Source organism: Chiloscyllium punctatum, chromosome 23 (assembly GCF_047496795.1).
Source record: "Chiloscyllium punctatum isolate Juve2018m chromosome 23, sChiPun1.3, whole genome shotgun sequence".
Taxonomy (NCBI): Eukaryota; Metazoa; Chordata; class Chondrichthyes; order Orectolobiformes; family Hemiscylliidae; genus Chiloscyllium; species Chiloscyllium punctatum.
Genome location: NC_092761.1, coordinates 75,086,035 through 75,110,282, shown reverse-complemented (window position 1 = coordinate 75,110,282; position 24,248 = coordinate 75,086,035). Strand labels below are relative to the sequence as shown.

The 24,248-nt window shown below is 38.7% G+C and overlaps 1 protein-coding gene across 18 annotated transcripts in view; it reads right to left on the bottom strand.

Annotated features, from left to right (window-relative positions):
* Positions 1–24,248, bottom strand: part of ncam1a (neural cell adhesion molecule 1a) — a 497,275-nt gene that overhangs the window by 40,612 nt on the left and 432,415 nt on the right. For 13 of the 18 annotated variants that reach the window (XM_072593194.1, XM_072593195.1, XM_072593196.1 and 10 more), the window contains 2 exons: positions 21,978–22,102; positions 9,381–9,561 (listed from right to left, as the gene is read on the bottom strand). The exons of 2 other annotated variants lie outside the window; for them this stretch is intronic. In XM_072593194.1, coding sequence (XP_072449295.1) covers positions 9,381–9,561; positions 21,978–22,102 — 306 coding nt within the window. Of the gene's footprint in view, positions 1–3,366; positions 5,070–9,380; positions 9,562–21,977; positions 22,103–24,248 lie in introns of those variants that run through there. 3 more of the 18 variants (XM_072593206.1, XM_072593207.1, XM_072593212.1) reach the window with 1 other exon arrangement.

Genomic DNA, 24,248 nt, shown 5'->3' with positions numbered 1-24,248 from the left:
AAAATGTGCAAACAAGCAACTTTTCACCCAGTGATTAGCGAGTCCGGAATGCACTACCTCGATTTGTGATGGAGGCGGGTTCAATTGAGACATTCAAGATGGCACTAGATAACTATTTAAATAGAAGCAAATGGAAAAGACAAGGGTTTAGTACCATAGAAAAAAAATGCCCAGAGAATTAGAGCAGCCTTGAGAGGTTGAAATGCCTCCTTCTATAAAGTCATAACTTTGTGGATTCCATAAGTACTTTCAAAATACCGATGGACTGTTTTCTCGAATATACTCCACACCTGAGCATCCACTGCTTCATGATTAGAAAATCCCAACGATTCCTTTAACTAATGAAATTTCTTTGTGTCAAAGTCAAAAGTGGTTGACTGCTTTATCTGAGACTCTGGCATCATGGGGAGAATTTGCCATGACTTAGACTGTGGCCTTGCAGGATGGGAGGTGTGTAAAATTCCCCTAGGTGTCCTTTCCGCCTACTCACCTTACTTCAAGCTCCTGTAATTTACCGGTCATGCTATCTAAAGAATGTGGGAAAGCAACTGAGTTTTGGGGTGGACCATCTACTCTCAACCCAATCAAGGCATTCAATGTAAGGGCTGCTTCCTGCCCAGGCTCAACTTTGAGCCTATGGTGAGGAGTTCATGGGTTGGTGAGTGGAGAATCAGCCACTATACACAACAAGCCATCCGCCATTCAAAACAAGGGGCCAATTTCCTTCTATCTGACTTGCTGAGCTTACAAAGAGAAATTCTCCACAAAGATCACATTTAGCTGATTTTAGATTAGATTACTTACAGTGTGGAAACAGGCCCTTCGGCCCAACAAGTCCACGCCGACCCTCCGAACAGCAACACACCCAGACCCATTCCCCTACATTTACCCCTTCACCTAACACAACGGGCAATTTAGCATGGCCAATTCACTTAACCTGCACATCTTTGTGACTGTGGGAGGAAACCGGAGAACCCCGAGGAAACCCACGCAGACACGGGGAGAATGTGCAAACTCCACACAGACAGTTGCCTGAGGTGGGAATTGAATCCGGGCCTCTGGCACTGTGAGGCAGCAGTGCTAACCACTGTGCCACCATGCCGCGATTTTTGGTATAATTCAGTCCTAAATCACAATCAGGAAGTTCAACATTTAAATATAGAAGAATACCACTGACTTTGACATCTGGAATGTACAGGAGAATAATCCAAATGACTAATTCCATTATTTTCTTATGAAAATGTCAAGAGGCTAACCAAATTTAACTGAGTGGGCATGTTATTCTTGAAATAAATTCATAACTTCAAGCATTTGGCAAGTAACCTCATGAAACACTTGTCAAATATGTGTTTGATGTTGTAATAAAATTCTGTGCAACTATTACTTTGTTGGCAGGAACCTGATGCAACACATTTCAAAGCTAATGCAAGTTAATGCAAAAAGGCCTCACAGACAATTAATGCTGACACAACTTTACAGTTAGAAAGATTAGTACAATTTTAACAACACTCAAACATCAGGATGAAAATTCCTCTTTTGATGACCATATTTAACTGAAAATTTAAGAATGTGCACCTGCCATTGTTATGAATGCTGAAAAATAGAGAACATTACTACTGGAAAATGCTACATTAAAAATATTTAGCTATATTAATTTGAAATCAAATCTCTACAATCAGAAAACAGAAACATTAAAAAAAACAAATTAACTCAGACAAAACGAGAATCAAATCCTGAAAAGAGACCCAGCTCTGCAAGCTCTTTGCAGCTTTCAAAGCCATCAGCAGGATTTGCTCCCTAAACTGTGACTTGTAATCCTAAAGCTCTCAAATACGTAGCCTGCCTTTTATGGATTCAAGAAAATCAAAAAAAAATTCAAATTTTAGGTTGAAGAAATCTGAAAAAGCAATCTCATGGTTCCAAGTTACTTTTTTCACACTAAAATTTCAAGTTCATCAGATTTTCAAGAAAAAGTGATGCTTTTAAATATCTCCAAAAAGTGTTTTTGTGCTATTCAACACCAGCACTACAAATAAACTTAATGCACAAAATGGTTCACTGATTTCAACTCGATTTAATTGGCCATCAAACTGTTGGTCAGAGGTACCAAAATAATATTTGGTGCCAAATCCGAGTAGGCTTGTCAACTCAGCTGACTAAGATTTTGTTCCAAATCTGTTCCTCAAGTTGCAAACTTTAAAATGTTATAGTACATCATGTGAGAGCAAAGCTCAATTATAACTGAAAAAAAAAGATTTAGCGCATATGTTCTATATGTAACTGACATCATTAATTTGGACATATACTGAACAAAGTTTATCCCATTCACTTATTAAATCACATTACTGTACTGCTGCCAAAAGGAAATCATGCAGTGGCATACTGATTATGTTAGTACAACTATTAGACACAACTGACTTCAAAACGTTGTAGCTCTGTTCTTTCTGTGGAAGCTGCATATGGCATGACATTTCTGAGAGAAAGCTGTGAAGAGTGCCTAGCAGTGCCAACTAAGAATCCTATCAAATCATTTCAGGAAATGTGGAACAATATTTCTCTAAATATAAAAAATGTTTGATGTTGTTTACATGTATTAATAAAAATAATTGCCAATTTGTTACTTTTAAATGAGTTGCTGAATACAGAGAAACCAGGAATACCATTGACAGTTCTATCCCAAGTTTCTGCAAAGACTTTGCAAAACAACGTGCAGTGAGGAAATAAAGGACAGAGGAAAAGTGATGCAAAACTGTGACAACATTCAAACAAAAGTATATTTTCAAAATTAAATTGCAAAAGTGAGTTGGCACCAAGTGACCATAATGCTTGTATATAAAGCATCTACTGGCCTAGAGTAACAAAGCGTACATGAGAAACATTTAGCAGTTAATCACTTAGTGTGAAACAGAGTACAAATATTAGCAAGGTTTTGTACGTCAATGCAAATTTATTTTCCATTTGAGCATGGACATTCCCCAACAAAGATTCTTTTTTCGTTACTGGTAACTTCCATCTTATTTAGTCGCAACAATTCTTTCCTAGTAATAACAAAATATGCACTAGATAAAGCTGACATGTAGCAAATAAATGAGATTTCACCATAAATACATTGGCCGCTTCCCTGTAAAAGGGTCTGTATTATTTATAACTAATACCAGTAAGTGCACCTTTTTCACAAAAACAGGAAAATGGAAGAGCTCAAAACACTGTGCTGAAATATCCTGTCACATCCTAACCTATCAGACAAATCAAATAATATGAAACAATGGGGTTTCCTCTGGCTTTAAGTTTCCAAAATTTACTGTGCTAAATTTACTGGGTGCTATGTAGAAATTAGTTAGAGAAATAAGAAGTTTTGTAAGAACATTTAAAAATTTAAAAATATTGTTACATTTATTCGCATTGAATGCCAAACTACTACATGAGCCTTTTGCTATTTCTTTGCCACATTTAGTTTAGTTTTTAGATTTTACATGTTGCATTTCTGTTAAAATATATAAGTGTGAGAAGCTTTCTTATCAATGAAAAAATACGTTACTGGTCACATTTTCTGTAAATATGAACCTAGAGATACAGTACATGGTAATAACAATGAATAGATGGATACATTCCAAATGCATTACCAAATAATGCTTCAACATTCCACAGTAAATGTTAATTATCAACATAAAAATACAGAGTAAGTTTGCCTGCAGCTGAAAGGTGAACATTTCGGGGAAAAACAAATCTAAATTCTCTCTTAACTTTGTTCTGTTCTATCGAAGACCTTGCTTATTTTCCAGTTCGAAAGAAGTTCACATACACATTGCAGTAAGCTTTAGAGGTTGACTGTCTTGTTTGTATTTCTAACTTTAAAAAAAATTAGACTGGTTTTTATCTCTATTTTTTACTTGTATTTTAGGGGAAACTGAAAGTCAAATTCTTCACCATATAAAGTAGAGATAACACAGGTGTTATGAACCAGAAAATAAAGTGCTTAAAATTAATTCTGTTAACTATTTATTTTAGGTAATAAAATTTAGTCAATTGCCTGTCCCTTCAGGAAATTGTAGCAATACACTTCTATGTTTTCTTAATTACCTATGGCACTTTTCTTCATCTGTAAAAAATAATTAAATTAGAATATCTATATTTAAGGCAATCCTACCAAACTGCAGTCAGACTTTAAGAGCTTATATTAATTTGCTTACAAACGGCTTATGTAAAGAAAGCATTCAAAAGAAAATATAGAGCTATGACCTACACACATTTTCAGGAGTTTTCTGCATATGGTATGGTGCATGCCAGCATAGCTGTATGAAATTAAGCATATTTAACCAAGCTGTGTTTAAGATCAGCTTTCATTGCATGTGTTTGCATTATTACTAAAGTACCAATTGGCAAATTGCAGCAAAAAAACCTAGGTATCAATTTAGAAATAGATTCTTAAAACAAAAGTTACTTTTAATTCTCTTTCAATTTAACTTTAAATCGACAATAACTTGTATGAAACCTTTTGTAGCTGTTCCAGATATACAATATACAATATTTATACTACGGTTTTACTTCAGTTTACACACATACAGTTGCTAATTCCTTTGAGCCATTGTTCCATTCATCAGGCTGCCAGGCTATAGTAACGACTTGTTTAATGAAAGAGGAAAAGGAAGGGTGAGAGATACTTGATGAAACAAGTAACTACAGAATGAAGTGATTGTGATAGATCCTCACAAAAGAAGGTAACTACAGAAATAGCCTTCTGAAGAAGAAATGCAGAAATTGACAAACTTAGCCAAGATAAATTGAAAATTGAATGTACATGCAAAAAACAAAACTAGACAATGGACAATTGATTTTAAATTGACATTTTGTTTAAAAGTTCATTTGTTTTAAAAAAAAACATGGTACAATTTCAAGAATAATGTTCAAATACATCTGAAGCAACTGCAAAGGCGTAAAATGATGTGTTGAACTGTCTTGAGGAGAAACCAGCATGCCTTCTTTGAGAGTCTAAGACAGCAAAACAACTAGAATTGCAGAGAAAAGTAATGAAAAGAGTGTGTATGATATTGATGAACCACCCAAGGTTGCTGTTGAAGCCAAAGTATTTCCATCCAAAGGCAGCAAAGAGTTGTACAACAAAATAGCCATTCCAATCATTTGGGGTTCATAGAAAATATAGGGTAATGGAAACATATGTGTATGACAACAGGCAAGTGGAAGAAAGGATGGGAACGGGGAAGAAAAGGGAATGGGATAAGAGAGAGAAAGAGAGAAAAAGATCATAAATATAAAGCCAAATTAAGAATTTAAGGTAAACAAATAAAGTGCAAATTTTAACTTGAAATAAAACAGATTAGAGAAATATCTGCGCAACGTAAGTATGCTTAATTGTAAGCAGAGCACACAAGGTCAAAGATCATATTTCATGGTTACAGGGTTAAAGGTCACAAACTAAGCTGGGAGAATGGAAATGATCACACAATGGGTTGCAAGTACAGAATAGAGCGAAAAGAAACAGTAAGTAGTTTCTATGAAAGACAAACATAAAGCTGGAATAAGGCTGGTAAGAATGTATTTGAAATTAATGCTATGTTTTACTTTGCTGCCATATATGTTAGCTGCATTCAGTTAAAGGGCTTTCAACTATTGGCATGGAAAAGCAGTTCCTTTGCCCATGCTCCAAGCTGTTGTGTAAGTAACTGCCTTAGTGATGTAACAGGCCAGTAACACTTGATGTAACATTGTCAGCCTCATCATGCAAATTGCAGCACACTCTGCTGCATCCCCATAAAACATTAATGTGTTAACTCATTAACCACTAAACAATAGAATCCATCCACAGAACAGCTAAAATATTCAAAAGCCCAATTCATCAGTTCCTGCACCATTAATGAAGTGAATCAGTACAGTGCTTTCATTGACCTGGTCAAAAAAAATGTACTTCAAAGTAATATTTCAAAATGAATAGTATTTAGTTGAAAGTATTTATTTTTGCCTGAGAAAGCCTACACCTACACATTCAGGACTATATTTTCCTCTTATTGCAAATAAAGCATTAACTATTAATTGGTAACATAATTAATAAATTATAAATCAAAATGGAGAAAGAAATTGTTGTATATATTATACTTCATCATAGAATGACATTGTACTGAAGGGTAAAAACAATGACCGCAGATGCTGGAAACCAGATTCTGGATTAGTGGTGCTGGAAGAGTACAGCAGTTCAGGCAGCATCCAAGTAGCTTTGAAATCGATGTTTCGGGCAAAAGCCCTTCATCAGGAATGAAGGGCTTTTGCCCGAAACGTCGATTTCGAAGCTACTTGGATGCTGCCTGAACTGCTGTGCTCTTCCAGCACCACTAATCCAGAAATTGTACTGAAGGGGTCCATTCATTCCATGATGCCTTGGCCAGTTCTAAAAAGTCAGAAATCACACAACACCAGGTTATACTCCAACAGGTTTGTTTGAAACCACAAGCTTTTAGAGTGTGCACTTCACCTGATGAAGGAGCCGCACTCTGAAAGCTTGTGATTTCAAACAAACTTGTTGGACTATAACGTGGTGTCGCGTGACTACTGATGCCCACCCCAGACCAACACCAGCACCTCCACATCACAGCTCTTCAAAAGAGTTATCGCATTCATCCCATTCTCTTCTAATTGGTCCAGTAGCCTGAACATACTTCCACTTCAATATTTATCCAATTATTACTGAAGCTGCTTCCATGAATGAAGAAAACCAGCCAGGCAGAATGCAAATGGACAACGTTCCAGAGACACTAAACCTGAAACGCAATAATGCTCATTGTTTAGCAAGAAAAATTAATGCTGACTACAAATAATCTAATACACAGACGCTGCTGGGAAGCTTCCATTATCTTTCATGGCAAACAAACCTACGACAAAAGATTGTCAAACATTTTGGAACTGCATTAAAATACTGTATTTAGCAAATTCTACTGAACTTGAAGTAGGGGCTACACAGCTAGTAAAATATATTAAAATGCTTAATGGTGTGCTAAAACATAACATCTCACACTCTGCCTTTGGGAAAAGTATTTTCTTTTCAAAATAATCGCTTTGAATATTATTTATCACAATATGGTTCCTTTATATTCTGGTCAAGTACAAAAACAAATTGTCCTCTCTTTATAGAATGAGCTCACAGCTCTAAGTAATAATTCTGAAACAATGTTGTAAGGTTCATCATTACCAGTTTTTTGTTGCTAAATGTCATTGAAAATTTTTCCTTGGGAATTAAACTACAGCAACAAAAAAATGCCTATGTTTAAACATTTTCAATGAAGAGGAAAATATCGCCCTTTATATCTTAAGGAGATTTTGCATACACTCTGATACCGCAGTGTAAATTGCTAAAATCATAAAAAATGAAAATAAGATTCTCTTTGGATCAAAGTCTGTCAATGAAAATCCTGTGTTCTGATTCACAGATAACCAGTATTACTGGGCAGATAAACAGCAAGAATAGGTAAAATAGCAAGAAATCCAAGGGCCTGCAGCCAATAACTTGTGATGAAACTGTAACCTTCACTACTTGCAAAAATAAACAATTAAGTAGGTTTTACATTGAAATCAGGAGCCTCTGCAAACTAACTGGAGCATGAGGTGCAAGTTGTCATATCCTGTTCCAAAACGAATCACACCAGAACATTCATGTTTGAAATGCATTATCAGTTGGTCACAGCTTTGGTGACCTTCCAGTGTTCAAACAGTATAATTGCCATTGAAGTCACATTAGTAAACTTGGATGGTATCAGGATTCAGAAACAATTATAAGGACTGCTGAAGTATAAAACTTGTCATGCACTGAGAGAGGTTGCATGTCAGCCAGATTCAATTCAGCCGATTAACATCAGTAAACTATAGTTCAGAGAGACAAAGAAAACTGTATTATCAAAACCTGGACTGTCACTGCAATTAAATTTTGCAAAGTAATCAGGGCAATTATTATCACTAAAGGAAATTTGGAAAACAAAATTATGCTCAAAACAGTATATAGTGATGACAGATTTCAAAACCTAAGAGTTGTAAAAAGAACTTGGATCTTGCAAGTTTTTTAATTATTTTCAAATCCGTGTGGGCTTTTTTGTCCTTGGGTCATTCTTTTGATGTTACTGCTTATAATAAAAGTGCAGGCTTCTCACAACTACTACTTCTTTGATGTTGCTATGGTAGATAATAGCAATGGTCTCTACCATTTCAGAAGATGCTTACTTTTTGTGAAACGTCTTTCAGTCAGGGAGCTGGCAGTTACACTATGAACTTGAGAAAGTTGTCCTGATGTTCTACAAACTTCAGGTCTTGGACCAACCAGCTGATGACTTTGGCTGCTGAAATCGAGTTGTGATTCGCACAGGATGTACAAAACTGTGGGGCAGAATCTTGTGAGAATGATGGGAGAATCTGGCTGGGGAGGGGGCACGGGTCCCCTGTGATGCCTCTTCCCAGGTATATCTAGTGTCACAATCAGGACTGTGTCAGACCAACAGCATGCAGTCCCCTGGGATCATTGTTCAGGTGATAGAATGAACTACCAGTCTCTACTGAATGGCAGCAGCATGGAGCAGACAGTGCCTTACAACACCAAGGATCATTATTCGATCCCTGGCCACAGCTGACAGAAGGGAATTGGGTGTTCTGGTGCGGTGGACTCTTGGCAAATTTTCCCTTCCTGGTGTTGGGTCCCTTGATCAGGTAGGGAGAGCCAATGAACAACTGCTCCCTCTCCCCGCCAACCTCCATGGAAGAAAGCAAATACGTCCCACCCATTGGTGGATTAATACTGTTGGTGACAGGAGGAGGTCCTCAAGGCTGTCCAAGGGTCTTCTTGCTTTGGACTTTATCAGGAAGGAGGCAGGAAAGTGTTATCTGCAAGAAGGGTCCCATCTGCCATCCTTCTGCCTGAATAACTGCCAACTTGCCATCTACCCACCAGCAAACGTGCTACATTGGACAGCAGAAGATTCAACTCGTTCAGCTAGATAACCATTAACCTGCTCAAGAAAGTGTGACTGTCAAATATTGAAGAGCATTATCGCTTGCTGCAGTTTACCCTTTACTGAACGGTTCTTACGCTCTGTTCCAATGTAAGATTCCAATTTCATTTTGTGTTAATGGCTGTACCCATGATTACTGCATTGCAAGCCAACATTTGTGATTGGAAAATGAACTGTATTCACTTTCAAATGATATGCAGAGAAGTACTAACTAGTACAATTTTTTCCATGAAAGAAATACATGAAATTCAATACATTACAGACAGATGAATACCATATAAAGCAGTATTCAATTTTACAAGCATGATTAGATTTGGGGATGCAGCGTCTTTGCAAGATTTAATGCAAATAATATTTGAAAGCAGCCAGAAATCATACCTGGAATGACAGTGGGTTCTACTGAGGTCCGGAAGGAGACAGAACCAGCTTCTGACTTGCCTTGCAGGTTCTCAGCAACAACGTAAACTTCATATTCAGAGTTCCATTCCAGATTTGCGAGAATAACATATTCACTGTCAGATGGTAATCGCATCTCAGGTTTCCAGTCGGAGTGATGTTTCTGCAAAATAAGCTATCCGTGAGCAAAGAGCAAAAAGAGTTTCAACCTAATAGATTGATGCAGATAAATGTCCACTAGTTAAAGCTATCGTGTGCTGTGCTACATGAGAGCTCATTTTTAAAATCAGTTTCAGAAAATGTAAAACCTTCTCACTTGTGATTTTGAAGTAGAGATAAATGGTACACAGATTCATCAGTAACGTCCAGAAATGGAGTCACTGCAGATTTGAAGCCAAGGGGTGCTATTCAACTTGTCCTTTGTCAGGGGGAGTCAGTCATTAAATTCTGGGCTTTTCCATTTTACTTTCTGGACGCAAGTATTAGCATTGAGATCCTGGGTTCAACTGTGAAAGCAATGTAACTTCTACAGGCTAAAACAGTTCTCAAAAGTACAACAGGGCAAAACTAAAATGAAATTTCTGGTGAAGTCATATCAGGCTGAAAGTAACTTTGCTTCTCTCTCCACTGCTGTTCCCAGACATATTGAATCTTTTCCAGTATCTTCTGACTTTGTTTCGGATTTCCAGGTCTGATTTTTCTTTTTAGTTTTTAATAAAGTGAAGGTTGAAAAGTGTGGTGCTGGAAAAACACAGCAGGCCAGGCTGCATCCGAGGAGCAGGAGAATCGACATTTCGGGCATAAGCCCTTCTTCAGGAATGAGGCTGGTGTGCCAAGCAGGCTAAGATAAAAGGTAAGGGGGAGGGAAATTGCTGAGATGAAAGGTAGAAGCCCACTTGGCACACCAGCCTCATTCCTGAAGAAGGGCTTATGCCCGAAACATCGATTCTCCTGCTCCTCGGATGCTGCCTGACCTGCTGTGTTTTTCCAGCACCACACTTTTCAACTCTGGTCTCTAGCATCCGCAGTCCTCACTTTCTCCCAATAAAATGAAGGTGCCTTCCTAAAGAAAGGGTGGATACTGGTATGTGAAACTTGAAATTCTTCAAAAGAATATAAGACAATGAGGAAAAATAAAATACATTTTCACTTCATAAGAAGTATCTATCAGAAAGAAATGGAGTAACTGGCTAACAGGATTCCTAATCTGCGGATAATTGGACCAATGGCATTCCCAAACTTCAGTTTTCAAAATAGAACAATGATCCTATTTGGTGAAACTGTGCAACTTTCAGCACCAAGTTGCACACTGATAACTAAGATGCCAACGTTTGCTTCTGACTTTATATGATGGGTTATACTGTCCTATAGAACAAACTGGAGGGATACATTCAGTTACCTATTTTGCTAACATTTAATGATAGCATACCCAAGGACAGAGCTTTGTTCCCATAAGAAATGAATAACTATCTCAACTACTGTGAAGGTTTTCCATCTTTGTGGAAACAATGGACTAAACTGAAAACAAGACAGATAAAACTGAAGTAACCTGAATGCCATATATCGAAATACAATTTTTTCACGAATACAAATAAATGGGGGTCGATGAATCGTCTATTTGTCAAAGGAGGTCCACTAACAAAGTCGCTTAAGATCACAGAAATTCAAAAAGGCTTTGAGCAAAGAAGTTGTCAAGTCATTTGCAGCTTATACTACATTTGGATTATTGTGTGCAGTTCTGGTCTCCACGTTTTAGGAAGGATTTGGAGACAGTGCAAAAGAGGTTTACCAGGATGTTGTCTGGATTAGAGTGCATTAGCTATAAGGAGGGGTTGGAAGAACTTAGATTGTTTTTGTTAGAGCTTCAGAGATTGGCAGAGGGGTGACCCAATGGAGTTATATAAAATGATGAGAGACATGGATAGGATGGATGGTTGGAGTCCTTTCTTCAGGGTTGAAATGTGAAATACTAGGGAATACAGGTTTAAGATGACAGGCAATGTTTAAAGGAGATGTATGAGACAAATTTATTTTTATACAGAGGGTGGTGGGTGCCTGGAACACACTGCCAGTGGAGGTGGTAAAAGCAGCTATGATAGTAATGTTTAAGAGACATTTAGTTATACCCAAGAATGGGTAAATAATAGAAGAAGAGGGACCATGCATAGGCAGATGGGATTAGTTTAGAATGGCATCACATTCGGTACAGACATGGTAGGCCGAAGGACCTGTTCCTGTGCTGTACTATTCTATGTTCTGAATTCAAATGGTTATGACATAACCTTGCTTAAAAAATTCAAATACTTGAAAGCAAAAGGAATGCAGGGATGAGCAAGTGGAGATAATTGAGCTAGCCTTCAAATGAACATACTCAATAAGTTGAGTGACCCTCTTCTATGTTGAAAAACTGTAGGTTTCAATGACATGAAACAATAAAAGTTAGACATATTAGTAGTAACTTGAACTCTCAAAGTGCTGGAAGAGATTTTGATTCAGCATCATGACAGAATAATCAGGACGTCATGCTTCAATTGGTCATAGTTTTGGAAAGGAAGAATAAGCATTTTCCATGACTGACAGAAATTCAAATACAGAAGATATTCAGCCTTGATCTGGACTAATCACATGTTCGTCACTGAACAGTGATGCAACCACAGTTATTTAAATATATATGAATCACTTGAGAGTAGGAAATGAATGTATTATCACCATATCTGTGGATGACAGAAATAGATGGGGATTGGTGAGGATGTCTCCAGCAATCTACAGGGGGATACAGATAAGGTACGAGTGGGCAAAAACTTGGCAGGTGGAATAGAATATGAGTTTATAATTTTCACTGGAAGAATAGAGAGTTGTTTATTATTTAAATTGGGAAAGACTAAAAACGCTGAAGCACAGTAGTCTGGGGGCTGCTAGTACACAAAAAGTTAACATCCACGTTCACCAGATAATAGAGAGGCAAATGCAATATTGGGCTTCATTTCAAAAGGAATGGAGTATAAAAATTGGGAGGTCTTGCTAAAACTATCAAGGCACTGGTCAGGCTACAGCTGGAATACTATGTACAGTTCGGTCCCTTACCCAAGGGCAGATATATATTTGCATTGGAGCTAGTCCAGAGAAGGTTCACTTGGTTGATGCTGACTATGGAGTGATTTTCTTATGAGACGTCGAGTAGATTGGGCCTACTTAGGAGGATGACAGCAGGCCTTATTGAAACATAAGATTCTTTGAGGGCTTGACAGTGTAAAGGTTGTGGCAGAGTCTAGAGCTAGGAGCAGAATCTCAGAGTAAGGAGTTGCCCATGTCAGATAGAGAGAGAGGGGATGGCGAATCTGTAGAATTCTTTACTGCAAAGGGCAGTTGAGGCAGGGTTATTAAATATACTACAGGCCATGATAAACAAATTTCTATCAAGAGAGGGAATCAAGGGTTATTGAGATAAAGCAGGAACATGGAAACTAGGGTTATCCGATCAACTACAATCTCATTGAACGGCAAAGCAGACACAATGGGCTGAATGGCCGATGTCTTATAGTTCTATGGTTACAATAATCCTAAACTTGATCCAAAGGGACTCAACTTCCATCATCTGCTTTTATTACCAGACCTTCATGAGATGAAATGATTTTTAAAGTGGATAAATACTAACCTAATATGGCTGCTGTGATCATCTGGCCACAGATTGAGCAAGATCCAAAGAACCCAACACAGAATAAAGCAGGTGAAACACAAAAAGCAAGTACATGAACTGGCTGCACTGAAATGATCATTTCATTCAAAGACAAAGACAGAGAAACTAGACAAGTAAGTCAGAGCCAAGAAATTTAAATCTCATGTTGCACGGTTGCATTGCTAAGAGTTCCAGGAAAGCAGAAGAGAGACATGATGGGGGAGAAAGTGAGAGGGGAAGGTAGGATAAAGAAACCGGAAGGAAAAGAAGACAATTCCAAACAAGGGAAGGAACATGAGCTAAGAAAGGAAACTGAAGGCAGCTCTGATGAGGAAACCACACCAAACTCAAAAGTAACAGTTGAAATATTAAGATTTGATAATTTAAAACCTGATTTTGATGAGGAAGATGCAGATGATATCATTATCTCTTTTGAATAATTGGCATAGCAGTTGCGAGTGCTATATTAGAGCAGGTTTCTGCAGAAGGTTCACAAAGTTTACTTTCTTTTCCTGCAGAGAATGCCACTACTTACAAAACAGTGAAAGGGACTATTTTCAATATCCAAGAGCTACGGCATAGTGGCACAGTGCTCAGCACTGCTGCCTTACAGTGCTGGAGACCTAGGTTCAATTCCTGCCTCGGGTTACTGTCTGTGTGGAGTTTGCATGTTCTCCCCGTGTCTGTGTGGGTTTCCTCCCACAGTTCAAAAACGTGTAGGTTAGGTGAATTGGCCATGCTAAATTGCCTGTAGTGTTAGGAGAATGGGTCAGTGTGGACTTGTTGGGCCGAAGAGCCTGTTTCCACAGTGTAAGTAATCTAATCTTAAAAAAAAGGTTTTTAGGAGAAAAATGTCAGACCCTTGAGAAACAATATAACCAGATTTAGAAGTTGAATGGCTCAGGAGTTCACTTTTTACAATGGGTTATAAGCATTTAATATCAAGGTCACCTTCGAAAAATGTTGAGGTAATGCTCCAGAAGTTTATACTCTTAATTTCAGACTTATATAGAAGAGTGTAGCAGGATCCAGGCAGACAGCAATTCTGGCTGAGGATTGAGAGTTAACTCAAAACTCACAATGCAGGAAAGCTGGGATCCGGAAGCTGTCACTAACCCAGAGAGGGGTAAAGGCAAGATAAAACCCACTGAGTCAAGCTGGAGAGAGAAGTGGAGCCAGGCAGAGGAAACACAACCATCCTCAATCATTGAAAAGGATGGGGGACAGGTGGGAAACTGCCTCAAATGGTTCCATTGTGGCAAACCAGGTCATGCAAAGGCACACAGTTGGTTACAGAGATCCCAAACAAATCCAAGCTGCAAGGCCAGTGACAGTAGCATTAAGGATGGTCAGTGCCTGCTCAGGCATGACAGTTAGCCAGGTGAGTTGTCAGGAGTGCGCGTGCAAAGCAATGATGAACATGACTGTTTTAAATAGCCAGTGAGCATTGTCCACGGCAATGGTTCTCATAGATATTGTCAATGGGGAAAAGGATTTCCAACTTGAAAGCAAAATAAGTCGCAGTGTGCTGATAAAAAGGGCTCATGGGGAACTGTACAGAGGTGCCACTAGTTAAAGTTCATTGAGAGAGTGAGCTGGCTACCTCTGGTAATGGTGGGGGTAGATCTAAGCTAACAATGTCAGCAAGAGCTATTTTATTGGGGAATGGTCTGGAAGCAAAATATACTCCTCAAACAGAAAAAGACAAGGTAAAAGAGAGTTGAAAAGGCTGACGAATGCCAATTGGAAGTAGTGGACAGGCCAAGGATGGAGGAAGATCACTAGTCTTACAGGGGGCTGCAGAATTCACGAGGGTTGGAGTGGCTCAAAAGGTCACGTGAAATTAAATGAGCAGGAAATGGAAAAGACCCTGGACACTGAATGAAGTTCAAAACCTCTTTGCAATGAATCCCATAGGTCTAGGCTTGCTCAGGAAGGGTCATTTGAATTAAGCAGGGCTGAAGACAGGACTGAAGTTTCAATAGGATCAGGAGAGAATGTGAAGCTGTTAAAAAAGCCAACTGCTATAAAAGACTAGAAGGAGCCACACAAGGTGACAAAAGATCTCAGAATAGAGTCAGAGGTATGATTAATAGACACCTTCATGGTAAAATTAAAACAGGGCCTAATGGAGTTTTCAGACAGGGTCGATATGAAAGTGAAGCCTCAGTTAATGGAAGAAATGCCGGAGAGAACAGCAAAAGCTGAACCACCACCTGATGGCAATCGTGTTATAAGGAAAGTGAAATAAATGTATTCTCATAATAAATGGTAAAGGGAAGGGAGCACAGTCCACAGTAGATATCACTGGCCATCAAAGTGTACTGGAGACTTAAACAGAAGTTTACATGGTGGGGGGTGAAGAATTTCAAAGGAACTGCACCATATTTCCAGCCTTAACCAGTCAGATTGGGTGGACATAAAGTTAAATGAGAGATAGGTGCAGGATTTAATCTATGCAGGAAACAAACTTTAGATGACCATCTATCAACATTCTACAAGTTCCTTAAGGCAGGATAGAGGAACCTCGATTATCCGAATTCCGATTATCCGAAAATCGGATTATCCGAAGGAGGTTTTGAGTTCCTGACAGAAACGTTACATCAAAGAGATGTTTCCAACAGTGAATGTGTCTTTTGTTTACAGGGATTAAACAGGCACCATCTCCAAATGACTGACTGCCCGCCCTCTCTCTCTCCCCACACTTTACCTGGAGTTCCACAGAGGGGTGTACCCTAAACACCCCTTCCCCAGATAATCTCTCCAACATTGTCCTGTACAGGGCAAATGTGGAACCCCTCAAAAAGTTACAGTAAGAAGTTGTTTGTATGTGTATGTGTGTGTGTGTGTGTGTGTATGCGTGTTATTTGGAGATTTACCACACAAAGGCAGCTGCAGCAGCACTCTTGGTGTTGGTGTACAGTCCGGCTGCACCGGAGAGGGGGCGGGAGCGAACAGGATTTGACGGTGGGGGTGGTGTTGGATGCGGTTGGGGGGACGGGAGGTGGTGTTGGGGGCAGGGGCTCATGCGCTGTATGCTGCTGCAGTCTCCTGAACGGAAGCAGACTTTAAAAGCTCCAAGTACCAGAGGAAAGGCATTTAATCAATTAACCGAATAATCGATTATCCGAACAAAATATTGCCCGCCCATCTCGTTCGGATAATCGAGGTTGCCCTGTATATGGACTAAAGACGGTTAAGCCTTGCATCATCCACAGACCATCAAACAAGTGACTGCAAGACCCAAAGCATGTTTTGGCCTCAAGATAGGACAGAGTGATTACATAATGTGTGTATTATCATCCCAAATTTTGTATTCTTCTTTTATATTGACCTGATAATGGGACACTCACTATAAACAGAAAGGAGAAACAGTGTTTATATTTGTTCTTCATGGTGGGGAGTTTATTAGGAATGAAAAACACAGAATATTGACAATGAACTTCCATCATCTAATGCAATGCTCCAGATCTTCATGGTCCATAGTGATCGAGAGCAAATGCTGACCTAAAATAGCTGCTTTGATCTCCTGATCATAGACTGAGGCCAGTTCATATGGAGTACACAACACGATCACACTGCAATTACCATTTCATCAAAGAAATCAAAGCAAAACCAGACAACCAAATCAGCATTAAGAAATTCACATTTCCAGTTTAATTGTGCGATAAATTCACATATTGGGAGATGAAAGATTGCCCAAAAACTATTTAGTTTGGAAAAATAATGGACTTAAACTTGGAGTATACAGTACAACGGAATCATGAGCTAGATTTTCTGAGGAGATTGCCACTCCGCACTTCTGAGAGGAAATTCTGATCAGGGCTCCTGCAGAAACGCAGGGCTGTACTTCCATCCTGACAGGTCTTCTGTCGTGCAGAACTTTCAGAAGGCAAACCATGCCCTTTTTCAAAGCAGTCAGCTACTGTATTCGCTCATTTAAAGCTGCTGGGAAGGTAAAGTGTCAAAATGTGTGTGAGGTAGGGCGCTAGGTAAATAGGTTATCACATGAGTAGGGGATAGGTTGCCAGGTAGATAGGGTTCCAGGATGCAATGTGGCAAGATAGCAGCTAAATGATACAGTGTTTAGGGTGTGTGAGACAAGTCAGGTCCAGTGGGAGATTGGGAGGGAGAGGGTCACATCTGGGGGATGTTGGGTTTGGAGGCACGGGCTTGGGCCAGGTGCAGCAGGAAGGGGGATCTGGGAGGGAAGCGGAGGCAACCCTCCTCATCCTAAATTAGAAACATAATCCACCGTTCCTTCACTGTGACTGGTTCAAAATGATGGGACATTCCACCCCCCCACCCCCCAAACCAGCAACATTGCGCCTGTATCTACATCAAATTAGCCACACCAACTCAGGAAGGTAGCTCACCACTAACTTCAAGAGCAGCTAGGGGAATGGGGACTAAATGCTGGCCCATTCAGTGGACCCACCCACTCTCCAAAGAAAATCATTGAATCAAGTGTGGGGCAACAAAGCAACTTGGTAAAGCAACTGTTCACAGTGAACTCTAGGATTCTGAAAAAATTCATTACTGTGGAGGAAACAAAATTGCCATACAGTCAGGTTTTACTCCCACAACTTAAGGCATCTAAGAAGTTTAAACTGTATTTGCTTCTGCTTCCCTGTTTGTAATAGACAACAGCCCCACCCCCACCATTTTTCAACTTATTACCTGAGTTTGAGTGCATCTTTGGCATTACATTTTAACAAAGAAAATAAAAGTAACATAATTTTTCTCTCTTTCACTTAAGAAAAGCTTGGAATGGCTTCTTCATTTTGGTAAGCTACATTCTAATTTGTGTGTGATAAGTGTGTGCCAAAAGAGAAAAAAAGATCATGGTTACTGACTGAGAAGTGGTTTACAAAGAGGGCAACCTATTTCCACTTTGCACTTGTCGTTATATCATCAAAGACATCCACTCTGATTCTAGTTTTCATTAATATATTGGAGGATTTCATCTAGATTACATTACAGCGTGGAAACAGGCCCTTCGGCCCAACAAGTCCACACCGACCCGCCGAAGTGCAACCCACCCATGCCCCTACATTTACCCCTTACCTAACACTACGGGCAATTTGGCATGGCCAATTCACCTGACCTGCACATCTTTGGACTGTGGGAGGAAACCGGAGCACCCAGAGGAAACCCACGCAGACACGGGGAGAACGTGCAAACTCCACACAGTCAGTAGCCTCTTTAATTTCCTCTTTAATGGTTATGGAAATCTACTCCATGTTTTAGGAAATATGTGCATGAAAAAGAATTCTGGCCCACCAATTTGTGCTTCTGCTATTAGTCATAAAAATTAACCTTTTATTATCAATTGGTAGACAATTGGGAGGCTGGAAGAACACAGCAAGCCAGGCAGCATCAGGAGGTGGAGAAGTCAACGTTTTGGGTGTATCAATTTATCAATATTATCAATTCTGACTACAAGAATTGACTTTTAATTGTTTGATCTACTTAATCTACATAACCCTTGATTTCCTCCATATGTCAAAATAACTGTAGCCTCTTCTCCTTGGTATTAATTTAGTGAATCTGCATTTCTCCTCCTTTTCTTCAAATTAATTTCTACAATGGCATGTTTCAAATTGCACGATGTATGAGGAATTGATATTAATATTGTGAAGATTCATCAACTCACTGTTTTTGTATTTAATGTCCCAGCATATAAAATGCAATTGCATTTGTTATTTTTGTCTTTTGTATCTGCATACATATTTCGAAACATATTTACATTCAGATGTTTTAACTTGATCAAGCATGTGAGGAATTAAGTTAAATTGGTTTCATTACAATTCACTGGAAAACTTTTTTTTTGAACTAGGAAGAAATCCATATGTTCAGTTCAAAACTAAAGTTATTAGTTTATGGTTTTGTTGCTGTTTTATGGCTCAAACTAATGTAAACTTAGGCTATTGCATGTGAAAATAGTTTGAGGTACAGGCTTTTATACATGGACATATATTTACATTGGAATTTGCTCCTACAGTGAGGTTTGAAGAATTGTGCTTGATTTGATCCTTTTAGATGTATCAATTGGAACATCTGGGAATGATGTAAATCATTAGGGGGTGACATTATACACTGAGAGCTTACACAAATGGTCTCATTTGTACTGCTTCATCTTCGCAAAGATCTATGGAGTCGGTAAAAATAGGAGGGACAGAATGTTACAATGAGATATCAATGAACTAATCAGTAAACAGTGGGAAATAACATGAAGATAACCATTACTTTTAAAAGAAGCCAATGAGAAATTAGGCACATTTAGATCAGCCTGTCCCAAACTGTTCATGACCTGTTCATGCACTAATAAGCCAATTAGAGATTAGGATGCTCCTGATCATGCACAGGCAGTAGTGGCTATGAAGGATTAACAGGACCTGGGTTTAGTGGTTTGATGAACAAGGAGGAATATCAAAGATGGAAGAATTTCAGTCAACAGAACAGACCAAAGGACCTGTGTCCAGTCATCAAATGTTGCGAACTGGCCTTATAAAGTAGAGGTACTGAAACATTACTTTTAGTTAACATCATTTCTTCTATACTTGTTCTGATGAACAATAAATTCTACAGAACGTTTGAAAAAAATAGTTGTGCCGAGAATGGGCCTTGATTGACTCTTTCAATTCTGTCTATAATTGGCTTGGCTCTTAAAAGTGAAGTTATGAACTCAAAAGCTTACAAAAAGAGAGCTAAACTCCAAAGGAGTGAGACGACTCTTAATATAAAAGCATTCAAAGGGAATTGGAGTGAAAATTCAGGGTGGGGTTATACCCAGCACAAAGAAAGATTGTTGTGGTTGTTGGAGAACACTCATTTAGCTCTGGGACACTACCACAGGGGTTCCTCAGTGCAGTGTACCAAGCCCAAGCACCATTGGCTTCATTAGTGACCTTCCTTCTATCAAATGATCAGAAGTAGAAGGTTCACTAAAGACCGCACAATGCTCAATGCTATTCTCAACTCCTTGCATACCAAAAAAAAATGTGCCTATGCAGCAAGACCTGGACAATATTCAGGCTTGGGTTGATAAACGAAAAGTGATATTTGGACCACACAAGTGCCAGGCTATGACCATCTTCAACAAGACTATCATAATCCCTTGATGTTCATAGCAACACTGAATCCCCACATCCAAATGCTGGGGGTTACCATTGAACAAAAAATGAACTGGGATAGCCATGTGAATACTGTGGTGACAAGGGCAGGTCAAAGGTTAGGAATTCTGTGGAGAGTAACTAACCTTTTGTTTCCCTAAATTCTCAATCTACATGACACAAGTCAGGAGTGTGATGGAAATATTTCCACATGCCAAGATGATTGTTGCTCCAACAACAAGTGTGAAGCCTGACACCATCCAGGACAAAGCGTCCAGTTTGATTGGCACCCCATCCACCATCTTCAACACTTACCTCCCTTCTCTGCTGACTCACTGACAGACTGGGTACCACTTACATGACACATCACTGTATCTCCCCAAGGAGACAGACTGGTTATCACTTACATGACAATCACAGTATCTCCCCAAGGAGACAGACTGGTTATCACCTACATGACACAACGCAGCATCTCCCCAAGGATATTCTGACAGTACTTTCCAAAGTAACAACCCCTACCACCTCAAACAAAAACAAGTGCAGCAGAGACACATGGAAACACCTCCAAGTTGTCATCCTGGCTATAAATTATACTGGTTCACTGCAACTGGATCAAATTATTGAATGCCCTAAACATGTTGTGGGTGTACCGACAACAGATGTGGCAGTGACTCGAGACAGTTGTTCATCACCACCTTCTCAGGGCATCTTGAAATTGGCAACAAATGCCCCTCCAGTAACACCCATATGCTGCAAGTTAATAAACAAAAAAAAAACTGTGTGAAGCCATGTGGTTATGCAGGCATGCTCATGCACAAACTTGAGCACATAACCTTCACAGAACCTGTGCAAACCCAAGTGAAAGTGACTAATTTCAATGGAACAGTGAGTAAAGTGGCTTCTGTGGAATAGCTAATTTTGGTGATTATATGCTATATAATACCCCGGATTTCTTCAGAAATGAAAATTGGACATTTCTATGATTGGTGACTCATGTGCATGGTTGACTCATATAACTCAATTACTGGCATCAGGTAGAAACTTGAAAGTTTATCCCAATATCCTGCAATAATATTTCTTGTCTGTTACATGGTTGTAATTGTACATGCAGAATGAAAAAATGTTTTTAAAATTATAAATTAAATTAACATTCGACCCAATCCAAAGTTCCCTGACACATCAAAGAATTCTTATAGCACTCTTATACATCCAGTTGTGGTAGTGTTCTCTCTCAACATGTTCTCTTTGACTTCCAGTTATTTTACAAATCCAATACATTTTTTGAGATTAGACTACTTAGAGTGTGGAAACAGGCCCTTCGGCCCAACAAGTCCACACCGACCCGCCGAAGCGCAACCCACCCAGACCCCTACATTTACCCCTTCACCTAACACTACGGGCAATTTAGCATGGCCAATTCACCTAACCTGCACATTTTTGGACTGTGGGAGGAAACCGGAACATCCAGAGGAAACCTATGCAGACACGGGGAGAATGTGCAAACTCCACACAGTCAGTCACCTGAGGCAGGAATTGAACCAGGGTCTCTGGTGCTGTGAGGCAGCAGTGCTAACCACTGTGCCACCGTGCTGCCCACAAAAGGACATTAGTGAACTAGATGGTTTTTTTTCAACAATCAACAATGGATTTGTGGTCATCATTAGACTCTTAATTCCAGATATTTAAGTAAGAAATTACCACTGTCAATAAAAAAAACATGATAGGTAGATATTCTCCTATTGTATTTGGGGCAACTGTATACACATATATGTATGTCTCTGTACTTACAGCTTTGTATCTGACCAAATAATGTTGGATAGGGGAACCACCATCATCCTGCTTGATCCAATTTACTTTGAAGACATTTCCACTGCCGAGCACTTTTCCTTCAAGTTTTGGTGGACTTGGTTCTCCTACAAGTTAATGTTGGTAACACCACAATTTTTATCCAATGGTCCAAAAACTGTCATGTAATAACTTCACTACATTTACTCAGAAGACATCATTAGCTTTATGTTCATTCATTTTTTTAAAAACATTTCATGTTTCTTGCAAAATCAAAGTATTTTGGATTCAAATAACCTACTGAGAACAGAACTGCATTGAAGTGATTTGTAATGATAGTGTTTGCTACATTGTAGTAATTATTTTATTTAGTCATTTATGTATAATGAAAAAAAGTACTTCAGACAATGCCTTGCGCTGAGGTTTTGTTTAATACAAAGTAGTCAAAATTACCAAGTTAAGGAGAAGTTTTCGAGTTTCTACTATTTGAATTTGAAAAGTACTTGACACTGATTTCTGCAGTTCTCAGTTGGTAATGTAATATTTGAGGAGACTTTGACATGGAATTGACTTGCTGCCATTGACACTAACATATGTCTGTTTTGGGGATGTATGTAAATGGATCCAAAATGAACTGTTCAAAGTGACAGCTAATTTGCTTGTTGAAAAGGTCATACTCTGGATTTACTAGGTACATGTAAATTCAAAGAAGTCCAGTCGTTAGGTAATGTTAGAACTTCTTACTTCAACATCCTAGGACTGCTAGACCATCTGCAGGATTTCTCTGACTGTTGGCCATTCAATATTTTTGCCATTATTTTTTAATTAAAGTGAGGAAAGTAATGATTATACTTTTGCTTTATTACATTCTGCAGCTATCAGATGCATCATTCAGGACTTCAGAATAAAACAAAGGCAGACATAAACGGACAACAGACATAACTTTTCATATGATCTCGTGAGAAATGTAAAATTTGATGTCTTGGAGTAAAATTGATTTTAAGTTTTATATTTTAAAGGGGGAACAAAGAAATCTTAAAAATTGTTATCCCCCAAATGAAAGAAATCAGATTGAAACCCAAATAAAGAGAATTCAATCTTTCTACTTGACTGCAGATTGAACGGAAATGAGAGAAAGAAAACTTGATTTTTATTTTCTTTTTTCTTTCCCAAATATAATTTCTCAAAAATTGCATCAAATATAATTACAACACATTTAATCAAAAGGAGCATCTATTCTCCAGTATCTTGGAAACCCAAAGGACAATGGAACACCAATAAATGATCAAACACTACTGGCAAAGGTCAGAGGAAACTGAAAATTACTTTTTTATTCATAAAGTACCCTTTAATGCAGGATATATCAAAATAATATTACATTAAATAATTAAAACAATAATGCAGTTCTGCTCAACCAGATCAGTTATGTGGAGTGGTGGCTCTTGTAAGGAGACCAGGTATTATTTATATGTTTATAATATAAATTAAAATAAATATTTTAAGGGACAACTTCAAAGTTTCATGTGAGAAATGGAATTAAGTTAAAGTTCCATGGCCAATTGGAACATAAATCAAGTGCTCCCTCTTTTGGTGCCTTTTGCATCCTGCCTGCCAAGAATACTGAGAATGGGAGACAGGGTGGCTTGGAAGTGGCCAACAAATGACCCTCCTCTTCTTTCTACTCAAGGCAAGGCTCTTTTATTGTGTTTCTGTCGCATCATGCTTGAGCAGCTGTGATATAGACATAAGAGAGATTGATAGGGCAAGAAAGCCGAAAATGGATTCAACAACTGAACTATCTGTAGATAACAATCTCATAGCTCTTCACAGAGGCACAAGAACATAAATGACACTGAGCCAAAGGAGGGAATATCATAAAGGGTGTGTGGAGGGAATGGGGATGAGTTAAGGAGAGACTTTAAAGAAGGATGGAAGCTTGAGAGGTTCAGGAGGCTTTGATTACCAGAGGCATAGCAGGCAATGGTAAAACATGAAGGGAAGGGAGAATATATAATTCAGTAGAAGGGATTGCTAAAGGTGGGAAGGATGATATGGATTCCATTTAGATGCTGGAACATTAATTAACAATTAGGTTTACTTTCTGTACGCGAGTCATGGTCTTATTCACTGCTCATCAGTCTAATATTAGATAAATGCTATCTACACAAACACTGATTTTGATAAATGTTACTTGCAGATTGCATTGCATAGAGAAGACACAGAACACAACAATAAATTTGATCATGTAAGAGTGCACTCAATAAAGAAATGATT